Source organism: Typopeltis vanoorti, chromosome 15 (assembly GCF_054136105.1).
Source record: "Typopeltis vanoorti isolate ZY-2024b chromosome 15, IOZ_Tvanoo_1.0, whole genome shotgun sequence".
Taxonomy (NCBI): domain Eukaryota; kingdom Metazoa; phylum Arthropoda; class Arachnida; order Uropygi; family Thelyphonidae; genus Typopeltis; species Typopeltis vanoorti.
In genome coordinates, this window is record NC_143563.1 from 54,631,154 (window position 1) to 54,644,349 (window position 13,196).

The 13,196-nt window shown below is 36.3% G+C and overlaps 1 protein-coding gene across 3 annotated transcripts in view; it reads left to right on the top strand.

Annotated features, from left to right (window-relative positions):
- Sec6 (Exocyst complex component Sec6) overlaps positions 1–13,196 on the top strand; it is a 478,173-nt gene that overhangs the window by 453,524 nt on the left and 11,453 nt on the right. For all 3 annotated transcript variants that reach the window (XM_090405049.1, XM_090405048.1, XM_090405050.1), the window contains exon 20: positions 6,524–6,604. In XM_090405049.1, the coding sequence (XP_090261175.1) occupies positions 6,524–6,604 (81 nt within the window). The remainder of the gene's footprint in view (positions 1–6,523; positions 6,605–13,196) is intronic.

A 13,196-nucleotide genomic window follows, 5' to 3' on the forward strand; every position in this document is an offset into this window, starting at 1 on the left:
TAGTACTGAGTGGAGGAATTATTGATGTTATTTCAGATAAGCATTTCCCATGGAAATATTTATAGAATGGGGTGCTTAAGGGTCAAAGCTGTATAACTGAGAGGAGACCTCCACATAGCCTTTAAAGGAATGCGGAGAACCGACCAGGGCTTCTGACCTAATGTCCAATCCTCACCTTCTCGTGGTGCACCCTGTTGGGTATCTACTTTGATACTGAACGAACGAGGATGGGCTGGCAATTTGGGATTTAGCCGACCAAATTGTATTCTTATTGGTTAAACCAAAATAAAAAATGATGGTACAACATGACAAAATTTCATGCCGGCTGGGGCGTCGCCCGGTTAAACAAGGCCCCCGTTGTTTTCGCCAGGGAACCAGGGCGAACAGCGAAAAGTCAGCTACTGGAACAAATCTGAAAACAAACCCCAACTCAACATCACCAGAGTTAAAGATCGGTACTATCAACGTAAGAAGCCTGAATGGCAAAGAAATGGAGCTAGCTGAGGAATTAGATAAGTACCAGATCGACATAATAGGGGTGACTGAAACAAAAAAGACCAAAACTGGTGAGATCTTTCTGAGCAATAAATACAAAATGTTATATTCAGGCAATAACAATCAAGGAAAAGAAGGAGTAGCCATAGTATTCAACACAAAATACGAGGCTAATCTTCTTGAATGGCAGTCAGTCTCAAGTAGAGTAATGTGGGCAAATATGAGAATGGGGAACTGGACAATGAGACTTATTTGTGCCTATGGTCCCACAGAAGGTTCTACTAAGGTAGAAGTGGAGGAATTTTTTGAGGCTTTAGAAAAAGCAACTGACACAATGAAAAAGGAAAAGTTGGTCCTTGTTGGGGATCTAAATAGTAGAGTAGGAAATGATTGTGAGACATACAAAAATATTTTGGGAAAATTTGGAGAAAAGAGCAAAGCTAATAATAATGGCAAATATCTGTTGGATTTCTGCTCAGGACATGGACTGGTTATTACGAACACCATGTTCCAACATAAAAATGTGCACAAATTCACATGGAGAGAAGAGGCTAGGAATAAGAAAAGTCTCATTGACTATGTTATTGTTGATAGTGATGTTTTCTCCCTGGTGCAGGACACCAGAGTGTACAGAGGATTTGAAATTGGAAGTGATCACTATTTAGTCTTGAGCAGGATAAAATTGAACTTCATATTGAAAAGAATAACATGTAAGAAAGTTTTAAAGCGAATAAAAGTTGAGCAGCTCTCAGATGTAAATTGTAGACTAAAATACAGAAATATTATTGAAAAGAAAATGAAAGAGTTTGAGAACAGGAATCAAACCTTGGAGATTCAGTGGCAAACTCTGAAGGAAATATTGATTGATTCTGCCAGAGAGGCATGTGGTGAGGTTGTGTGCAAAGATAAAAAAATCAGAACTCCCTGGTGGACACAGGAAGTTAAAGAGGCAGTGAAGGAAAAAAAGAAAGCATATCAAAAGTTCCTGGCAAATAAGTCAGCTTTTACTCTTACAGAATACAGAGACAAATGTAAGAAAGCTAAACAGTGTGTAAAACTAGCTAAACAAAAGTCATGGGAGGACTTTGGCAAGAATATAGAAAATAAATATCAAGAAGGTGGCAAAATATTCTGGAGGTTGTTGAAGAAGCTTAGGAATGGAGGAAAGAGTGCTGTAAAAGGAATTAGAGATGATAAAGGTGAAATGAAAACAGGAGAAAAAGATATCCTTGAAGTATGGAGTAATTACTTTGAAAAACTGCTAAATGAAACAAGCAGTGATGACAGCACAGTGATAAAAAACACTGACCAGGCATGCAGTCAGGAATACATATCCATACTTGAAGTAGAAAAAGCCGTCAAAGGCTTGAAATGTGGAAAGGCAGCAGGAGTAGATGATATTCGACCAGAAATGCTGAAGTATGGTGGTATAAGAGTCTTACAGTGGCTGCACTGCATAGTTCAGAAAGCCTGGACAGAGGGACGAATTCCCGATGATTGGAGTAGAGCTCTCATAGTACCCATATATAAAAAGGGAAATAAAACTGAATGTGAGAATTACAGAGGTATTTCCCTACTGAGTGTTCCTGGCAAGATCTATGCAAGTATACTTGAGAAACGGTTGAGAAGAATTGTGGAAGAAAAGCTTGGTGAAGAACAAGCTGGATTCAGGCCAAATAGAGGCTGTCAGGATCAGATCTTCACTTTACGACAAATAGTCGAGAAAGCATGGGAATATAACAAAGATCTGTATTTAAGTTTTGTCGATTTGGAAAAGGCATATGACAAGGTGCCAAGAGAGAAGCTATTCAATACGCTGCAGTTATATGGTGTCAATGGGGCATTATATCAAGCAATACTTAGTCTTTATTTGAGTTGTGAGTCAGCAGTTAGAATTGAAGGAAGTACAGGAAGATGGTTTAATGTTAAATCTGGTGTGAGACAAGGATGTACATTATCCCCTCTGTTATTCATTATCTATATGGATCACATTATGAAGGAATGTGGTATTAAACCTGATATCAAAATTGGAAATGTTAATGTCAGCTCTTTGCTTTATGCGGATGATGTTATACTTCTAAATAAATCCGCTACAAGTCTGCAAGATTCTCTGACTAAATTGAATAGCTGTTGTAATAGATATGGTATGAAGGTCAGCAATAAAAAGACAAAGACAATGAAAATAGGCAGAATCATTGAAAATGTCAACTGTGTTGTGAATGGAGAACCTGTGGAACAAGTAAAACATTTCAGCTACTTAGGCACAATTTTTACTGAAGATGGTAAACTAAATATAGAAATAGACAACAGAATCAGCAAAGCTGGTATCGTGGGAAGTCAATTGAATAAATTCATATGGAATAAGAAAGAAATTAGTCGGAACACTAAATTAGCTGTATACAAGACTGTGTTCAAACCAATTTTAACTTATGGATCTGAGAGCTGGGTCAGAAGTAAAACACTTGACCAAAGACTAGAGACTGCAGATATGAGAGTCCTGAGAAAGATTAGAGGCATGAACAGATGGCATCAATGGCAATATCATATTAAAAATGAGGATATTAGGAAAGAACTTGACATTGTCAGCATCCAGGAATGCGTTAGCAGAGCTAATCTCAGATGGTATGGTCACTTAAATAGAATGGGAGAGGAAAGATTAGCAAAACAAGTGTTCTCTGCCAGGTTGGCAGGAAAACAACCCAGAGGAAGACCAAGATATAGGTGGATTGCTATGGTACAAAGTGCCTTAGACGATAGAAATATAAGATCTGATAATGTTGGAGTCTTGACAAGTAACAGACTGATTTGGAGGAAAATTGTAGATAGGAAGTTATTAATGATGTAATTTTTTCATGTAGTACTGTCATATCCTGTACACCCCTTGAGGGTACATGGCAGGAATTTGATGATGATGATGATGATGATATTTATAGAATATACATACTGTAGAAACCAAACGTCTGTGCAAAAGTGGGTGGAGAGAGTTGATAAGAGATGGGACATTAATAAGTCTAATTGCTCTCCTCTGTATTGAGACAAGCAGTTCGAGAGAGCTTTTAGGGGCCCCACCCCAAAAATGTGTGAGATGTGATTTAAAAAAAAAAAAAAAAAAGTTCTAAACTTGCCAAAAATACAGTAGTATTTTTCATTGTAGTTCATTATTAGTTTTTTTTTTTTTTTTTTTAAATATCCACAGTGGTCAACAAGCTATACTGTATTTTTAGTACTGTGGATGAGTTAAAGGTTGTTAAGGGCTAGATAATCCAGAAGCTTGCTGTGCTTTGCAAACCAAATATTTTGTCATTCCCCTCTTAACATTTCAGGCCTCCAGAAAGCAAGATGGTCTCATACCATGCAATGAACACAATGTGCAAACTAAAGGTGGCATTAGAATAATATATCATATTGGAGGCTTAATGGATTGTATACAGCACTCAGAAAGGATTAAAACAGAATTTAATACTTCCTATATATTTTGTCTCAGTAAATGAGACATCTTCAGGGATTACAAAAAAACTAATGTAACATAAAAACAAATAACACACAATACCAAGCCCAACCACGTGGATGACACTAAAGTCGTATCTAGGTGGAGGGCCCTCTAAGGGCGGTTGTAGGTGGCCAGAGGTCCCACTTTACTGGAATGTAAAGTGGGACCTCTGGTGATAAGCATTTCCCAAATCTTAGGAAGCTTAATGCAACCATATTTGTCGAGATTTGGTTGATTTTAATCAACCAAATCTCAACAAATTTGTCGATCATTATTTTGTTAAATTTGGTTGATTAAATTTGTCGATCAAATTTAATCAACCAAATCTCAACCATATTTGAAACTTAATGCAACCAAATCTCGACAAATATGGTTGCATTAAGCTTCCTAAGATTTTAGAAACGCTTATCACCAGAGGTCCCACTTTACATTCCAGGCCACCTACAACTGCCCTTAGAGGGCGCTCCACCTAGATAGGACTTTAGTGTCATCCACGTGGTTGGGCTTAGTATTGTGTGTTATTTGTTTTTATGTTACATTAGTTTTTTTATAATCCCTGAAGATGTCTCATTTACTGAGACAAAATATATAGGAAGTATTAAATTCTATTTTAATCCTTTCTGAGTGCTGTATACAATCCATTAAGCCTCCAATGTGATGTCCTCACAGCACGTAAGCCTCTACACACACAGAATAATATACTGAATCATTTGTCACTAGTATTATTCATTCAGAATTAATAATATTAAGCAAAAGCATCTTGAAAGATAGAGCATCAGAAATTTGACTATACAGCAGTTTTATGGGCAATAAACAATGTCTTTGGCTCATCACGCTCTTTTTTTATAACATTGTCACACAGTTTTATAACTATCTTTGGCTCATCATACTCTCCATGATACCTCCACACTCACACACACTCCAAAAAAACTATGGGGAATGCCATGATGTCATTGCACTTCAGAAAATAAATGCTGGGCATCTCAAAACATTTACAAAACATTCTAGAAATGCATCTACATTTCTGGAATTGGAGATAACATGAAATAGCATCTAAATATTAACCATAAGCAGTATTAAAAAATTATATTCTGAAAAGTTTTATAATTGCTCATATATAGAAATTATGATATAATTAATATAATATGTAATATACCATTAATGTAAATAACTTCGAAGCTTATTAGGATAGACATGTTACTGGTTGAGTGTATCTCCCACGATGAGTCTGTTGACTCCATGGATGCTACGAAAATAATAATAATAATGAAATATTTTATGAATATTTTTAATCATGTAATGTGCTTAGTTTAATCCTTTATCCAAGTGTGAGCAAACAAAGTTTGCACTTGAAAGTATCTTCAGGACTGGGGTAAGGTAATGCAACACCAGGCAACTCGTTGCAAAGGTGGAGAAAGCTCTCATTACTCCTATCTCAGTATCTCCCATAATACAAAGCACATCTCCTTGCGGATATGTGTAATGCTATGCATTAAGGCAAGGGTCACTACCCATACCGGTTTCGACCTTTATTGAGGTCTCATCGGTGGGAGCCAGGCCTAGTAGTGAAGATACAAAGGCAGAAGCAATGAGAGGTCATCCTAACCTATAGGAGTTGCCAAAGGGTGTGCAACCTTAGTATTAAATTACTCCGGATTCAGAGAAAGATGTTGAGAGTTTATTTTTCACTTGGTTAGATTATAATAAGTTTAGTTTAATCCTTTATCCAAGTGTGAGCAAACAAAGTTTGCTCCTGAAGATACTTTCAGGTTGCACTACCTTACCCCAGCACTAGGCAACTCGTTGCAAAGGTGGAGAAAGCTCTCATTACTCCTATCTCAGTATTTCCCATAATGCAAAGCACATCTCCTTGTGGATATGTGTAATGCTATGCATTAAGGCAAGGGCCACTACCCGTACCGGTTTCGACCTTTATTGAGGTCTTGTCAGTGGGAGCCAGGCCCAGTAGAAATATATGAAAAATATAAGAATGAAAAATAAACTCTCAACATCTTTCTCTGAATCCGGAGTAATTTAATAATAAGGTTGCACACCCTTTGGCAACTCCTATAGGTTAGGATGACCTCTCATTGCTTCTGCCTTTGTATCTCCACTAATGGGCCTGGCTCCCACTGACAAGACCTCAATAAAGGTCGAAACCGGTATGGGTAGTGGCCCTTGCCTTAATGCATAGCATTACACATATCCGCAAGGCGATGTGCTTTGCATTATGGGAGATACTGAGATAGGAGTAATGAGAGCTTTCTCCACCTTTGCAACGAGTTGCCTGGTGTTGCACTACCTTACCCCAGTCCTGAAGATACTTTCAGGCGCAAACGTTGTTTGCTCACACTTGGATAAAGGATTAAACTAAACTTATTATAGTCTAACCAAGTGAGAAATAAACTCTCAACATGTAATGTGCAATTCATCCAAGGATGAATTGCACATTACTATGATTAACTGAAAGGTCTTTTATTGGTCAATAGAAAATTATTTAAATAATTAGTTAACCTCGTTTTAATTTTCTTTTAACAGAAAAGTTCCTTTGATGTCATACCTCCATTATCAGAAGTGATAAAGCTCAAAGATGTGAGCATGTTATCATTGGAAATATCAGTAAGTTTTGTATAAAAACAAGTATGTTCTAGATATTTTATTACATCTATAGGAAGTGAGATTATATTTCACTTTCATAATTGGCAATTACTGATAAAAACGGTCTTCTGGGATTCATGCATGCTAAGTAATTAGTATCTATGAAGAAGCAATAGAAATATCTTCAAGATTTGAAGTCAAGCAGTTTGAGAGAGCTTTTAGGGACCCCACCCCAAAAATGTGTGAGATGTGATTTAAAAAAAAAAAAAAAAGTTCTAAACTTGCCAAAAATACAGTAGTATTTTTCATTGTAGGTTCATTATTAGTTTTTTTTTTTTTTTTAATATCCACAATGGTCAACAAGCTATACTGTATTTTTAGTACTGTGGATGAGTTAAAGGTTGTTAAGGGCTAGATAATCCAGAAGCTTGCTGTGCTTTGCAAACTTTGTAATTGAGTATAGAATACCTTTTGATTAATAGTAACAAAATTCATTCCTTAATATTCTCATATTTGACAGAGTGTCAGTTGCAGTGATATTATCTGGATTCAGTGTACATAAAAGAACAAACTTTTGTAAGAGGAACTAAAGAAATGCATCTATTGCATATATAAAGAAATACTGAAAAATTTATTGTTCAACAAAACTAAGCTTGGCTGGGGATGATTAGTCAACATGTTTTAAAAAACAGTCCAAATTTTTATCTGCATTTACTCTTGTTCATGTTGGAACAGCATTCAACAGCTTCTTAGATTAAATTTCACTCTATAAAGGATATTTCAAATATAGTCCATTAATTCAGATTTCAAGATATCCTTTACTTATAAACTAATTCTCATAGTTTTTATGAGAATTAGTTTATCTATTTGATAAACTAATTCTCATAAAAACCTTACGAGAATAAAAACCTTATTCTCATAAAAATGTTGTAAGAAACATATTTAATCTTATATTATTTTATTTGTACTGTTACTTTATGACCAAAATAAGGTGTTCATTCATGCAGAAATACTCCTTAAACGCTTAGATGCAAAAGACATTAGAGCTTTTGTGAATTGAATGAGTGAGAGTGGAAAGAAGCTCAAACATTATCTTAAGTTAGTTTGTTCATATAGTATTTTCTGAAATTTTTCGAAAGGCTTGTGATATCTTTAAAATCTACTGTTACATTTTTTTTTTTTTGTAAGAAGTGGATTGAGGTACAGATACTATAAAGTTACATCTAGTAGAGTAGAGATACTCTACTAGATGTAATACCTGCTAGCAGGAATGTTTTTTAAAAAATGAATGAATCTCAAATGTGTGTGTGTGTGTGTGTGTGTGTGTGTGTGTGTGTGTGTGTGTGTGTGTGTGTGTGTGTGTGTGTGTGTGTGTGTCTACAGAATCTCTAGTGGAGAAAATGAGGATGGCCCAAGTTTGAATTATGTCTAATTTTTGTGGTGTGTGTGTGTGTGTGTGGCTGTTTGATCTGGTCTTTAGATGTCTAGATGATTTTCCCCCCTTAGGTGAATTTGATTTGGTTATTAAGGAAAAGGCCTAAATCATCTGACTGAGGTAAATTTTATTTTGCAGAGAAATTGGAGGCCTAAAGTAGCTTGAAAAAACTCTCTTTGGTCTCTAGTACATGGTTTCTGGAATGGGTAAAATAATGAATAAAAATAAATATATATATATATTTATATTAGAATTTTACTGACTAGAAACACCAAGATAAGACAAAAACTTTAATTAGAACACGACTAGTTTTGTCGGAATGCTGACTTCTTCAGGTGTACATACTATTGCAAAAAAACTGGAAAGTTAGCAAGATAAAAAATGAACTTCTCATATAAACAAGTTAGGAACAACAACAGTCAACTTTGAACTGGCATCTTTGTGTCAGGTCTAGCGTGAGGCATTAGTGAGTGGGAACTATCTTGAGAACGCCAAAACTGAATTACTGCACTGTGTGAATCAAGTAAGCTATAACTTAAATTACTATTTCATGTGTGAGGGATCCAGAACTATTTCTTTTGATTCTAAGATGCATCTTTCTAGTTCATCATAAATCCATAAAGTCAAGTTTGAACTGCCGTACGGCAGTTCAAACTTGACTGTTGTTGTTCCTAACTTGTTTATATGAGAAGTTCATTTTTTATCTTGCTAACTTTCCAGTTTTTTTTTTTTTTTTTTTTTTTTTTTTTTGTGATAGTATGTACACCTGAAGAAATTTGCATTCCGATGAAAATAGTTGTGTTCTAATTAAAATTTTTGTCTTATCTCGGTGTATCTAGTCAGTAAAATTCTAATATAAAAATGTCTACAATCCGATTAAATACCCTTAATAATAATAGTAATATATATTTATATTAATTTTAAAAAAATGAAAAATAAATCCTTATCCCTACCCACCTTATGCAGTACCATACTTTTACAAGAACCTCTCATGAGTGGAGGCCACACATGCAAAAAAAAAAGGTTAGAATAGAGAATGTTGTTTTTAAATATTATCCCTACATATGAAGGTCTCAAGACATATAATATGATTGTGCTATGTTTATGTGGGCAAGTGATCAGAGAGAAGAAAGGAAGCTGTTAATATTTTTCTTGAAGTGATGGAAGTTGGAAGACTGTTCTGTTGGAAGAATAGTAACAACCAGTTCAATGGAACAATATCCATGGAAATATCTGTAGAAAAGACATAAATCAGAAACAGGCATTAGCATCTATGAGAAAGCAATGAGAGAAGGGTTAAGCCTTCTCTCTATTAAGCAAATAGCACTCTTCTGAATACAATTAGCATTCTGAGGGAGATTTTTGGTGCACCAACCCAGATGTCAGAGCAGTACTTCAAGGCTGGGTGGATTTGGAATTTATAAAGAGTTAGGAGTTGAGCAAAAGGGAAGTAATATTTAGAAAGAAAAAAAAAAAGTTTTCAGAGGCTATGGATGTGACATGTTTATGCCAGGATAGGCTAGATGTGAGAGTCAAGAAGAGAAACAGGTCTTGCTTGGTAGCAGAGTGTTATCAAATGTGAGGGAGAGTGAGGCATGGTCCTTTCAGAAAATAAGGCAGGATTGTGTTTTGGTAGCACTAGAATTCATTAAATTATCTTCACCTCACTTCAGAATGGCTAGAAGATCAGTATTTATATCATTGGTTTAAAAGATCTTGAAGATTGGGTCAGTAAGAGAAGATCATTGTATATGAGAAAGAGTGTGGGTGAAAACACAGAGCCTTGGGATACTCCAACACTGATGGAAAAAATCAGATGAGAGGGAAGAACCATCCACCATAACATGCAATTAATGGCCAGAGCAGAAGCTGCCAATCCATTCACAAATGGTAGGAGAGAAACCATAAGATGGCAGCATGGAAAGAAGGCCATGATACCATACTCAGGGTCAAGAGTGACCACATGGGATTCTCCAAATCTTTCCGTGGCCTTTATTGATACTAGTCAACACAGTCTATCATATTACACTTAAACTGATCACCATTCGCACTTTCACCAACTCTCTCAGGCAATGTATTCAATACACCTACCACTTTCCGTGAAAAAAACTTACTTCTTATCCTTTTACTGACTACTTCCTTTTGCAACCTCCAGATGGTCCCTATCCTTGTTCCTTCCCATTATTCTTCCATATGAAAAATCTCCGTAATGTTAATCCTATGATAACTCGTCAACAGCTTAAATATCTCGATCATAATACCCCCCTCCAGTCTTCTCTCCATCAAACTGTGTATTCTGCATGCCCTCACTATCCTCACAATCAACATTGTACAGTCCTGATATCATTTTTGTTACCTGTCTCTGTATCTTCTCCAAGGTTACTTCATCCCCCCTTCGAATCCTAGGGACTAAATCTGACTGCAGAAATCTAGATGCTGTCTGATCACAGCTTCATATGATAGGACCACCACCCTTTTATCTCTCATGGTGAAATGGTGAATGTCTTGAATACTACAGCAGTTCTCTGAGATGTCTTCACAGCCTTTATAGTAGGTCCTCTGAACTTCAAATTTCTATCTACAATCACCCAGGATCCCTTGCCTCCTCCACTTTTTCCAGTATAATTCCTCCAATTGGATGAAGCATCTCATCTGTGCATTCCAAATTTCAAAACCTCACATTTAGTTGCATTAAAATCCCATCCTCAATTCATTTTCCCGCCTTTCCAGCTATTTAAATCTTCTTGAAGATCCAAAACATGTAGTCCTGTAACAATATCATTGACATAAAGATTGAATAGTAATGGTCCAGCATTGCCATGTGGAGTAACCTTCTTACTCCCTGATACTGTTCCCTCATATACAACTTTCTGATATCTGTCAGAAAGCCAGTTACCAATCCAACCCATTAACATGATATCAAAGCCCATAAGCTGCAACTTAAAAACCAACTTGTGTTCCTCCGTTGTAAAAGATAACTAGATTACTAAAACAAGAGTGCCCCTTAACAAATCCATGTCAACCTGTATAAATAATACTGCCTTTATCTTTCCAATTCTGCATACTAGTTCTTACCAGTTTCAAAATTTTAACAACTACAGAAGAAATACAAAGAGGCTTGTTCATTGCAAGACTTTCATTAAATAGCCAAGTTAATTGCATGGTCAGTTCCACAACCCACATTCCCTTAAAACATGGCAAAATTCTATCCATTCCCCTGCTTTACTGACATTTGACATATTCAATATTTAGAATACATCCTCTTCACTTCATTCACTTCTAATGCTTCACTACTCCTTATCCCTCTAAGAATAAAGCCTGCTGTACCAGGATGGAATGCTTTAATAAAGTGATCATTAAATACTTCAACTGTGCCATTCATCTGCATTGGTCACCTGAGGCACATCACCATCCAGCATGATAATCCATCCACAACCATTTTCCCTCTCACTCACCACATAGTATATTAACTCCTTGGGATTCTAAGTCTATTATAGTTGCCTGACTTATAATTCTGCATGAATTCCTTCTGTCTTGTTACTTTTACATGCCTATTCATCCTCCAAGTCAGGACTTCATGGTCACTCTCACCAATTAGGAGCAAATATGATATCTCATCACAATCAGATTCTCTGATGCTATGATCAAGTCCCAAAACTCTTGATCATCATGTTCCGGCATAAGACAGTCTTTCAAGAAATCCAAAAATTCGGTTCTCTTAGTACTGTATGCTGCTTCCTCTGCCCAATTTATATATAGTTGAAATTTCCCATAATGATCATTCCCTTCTCACTTATTAAACTAATTTGCCTAAACATTTCCTGTTCATCACCATCTATATTCTGTGGTGTATAGCAACATCCCACTTGACACCTGGTCTTATAAAGTCCATCACACACCATATACTCTCAACGCTATTAGTGTTATTCCCACTGTGATTGTCCCCCCCCCCCAAAGAAGGCACAATTCATTTCTCATCATGGGTAACACTCTACTACTGCTTTAACTTTCCTATTCTCTGGAATATTATTATCATCATCATCATCTAAAACCTCCAGGGAGTCAAGGAATCATCAACAGAGGTAAATCACCCAAACCAGCTGTCATACCATCCCTTAAATTCATTCACACTAGATGCACTCACTACCTCTAAAGGCAAACTATTCCACTCACTCACTGCTCTCTGGGAGAAAAACCTAGCTCTTACCCTTTTCTTGACTATGAACAAACTTAACTATCACTAAGAACATGAGGGGAAATGGATGCCCCTCGTGTTCTCTCCCTACCTTCCATATAATGAAAAATTTCATCAGATGATATCCTATAACACCCATTCAAAAGTTTATAGACCTCTATCATATCGTCCCTCTTTCTGCTGTTAACCAATCTGCAATCCCCATTCTTGCAATCTTCCCTCATAATCTAAATCCCATAATCCAGATATAATCTTTGTAACTCCTCTTTGCATCCTTTCCACAGCTTCTTTATCCCCTTGGAACCCAGAAGACCAAATCAGCACACAATAATCCAGGTGTGGTCTTATCAAAGCCTTATAAAAAGGCAAAAATGACTGTCTTCTCCTTACATGTCAAGGTTCGTTTCAACATCACAATTATTTTTTGTGTTGTATTTGCAACTTTTGCTATGTGATCTTTGAATTTCAAATTCCTCTCCACCAATAAGCTAAGATCCCTTATCTCCTCAGTTACTTGTAGAATAACTCTGCTAATATAATATGCTGCTGGAACTCTAATCATGCCAAAGTGCATAACTTTACACTTATTAACATTAAGCTGACAGTCATTTTCTTTTGCCCAGATTTCCAATCTATTCAACTCATTTTGTAAGTGCTGAATATCAGTAACATCTCTGATTGCCAGGCCTATCTTCGCATCATCAGCAAACAATTGCACATTCCCTGTTAAAGCCTTCCTAATGTTATTAATGTATAGACTGAACAACAATGGCCCAAGAACTGAACCCTGAGGTACACCACTGGTCACCTTAAATCTGGCATATTCACACCCACTGTATACCACTTTTTGATACCTGTCTGTCACCCATCCCCCAATCCAAGTCAAGAGTTTATATTCCAATCCCATATTCTTCAGTTTATGCAACAGCCCTTTGTGTGGTATCCTATCGAATGCTTTAGAAAAATCCAGCATGATCGTGTAT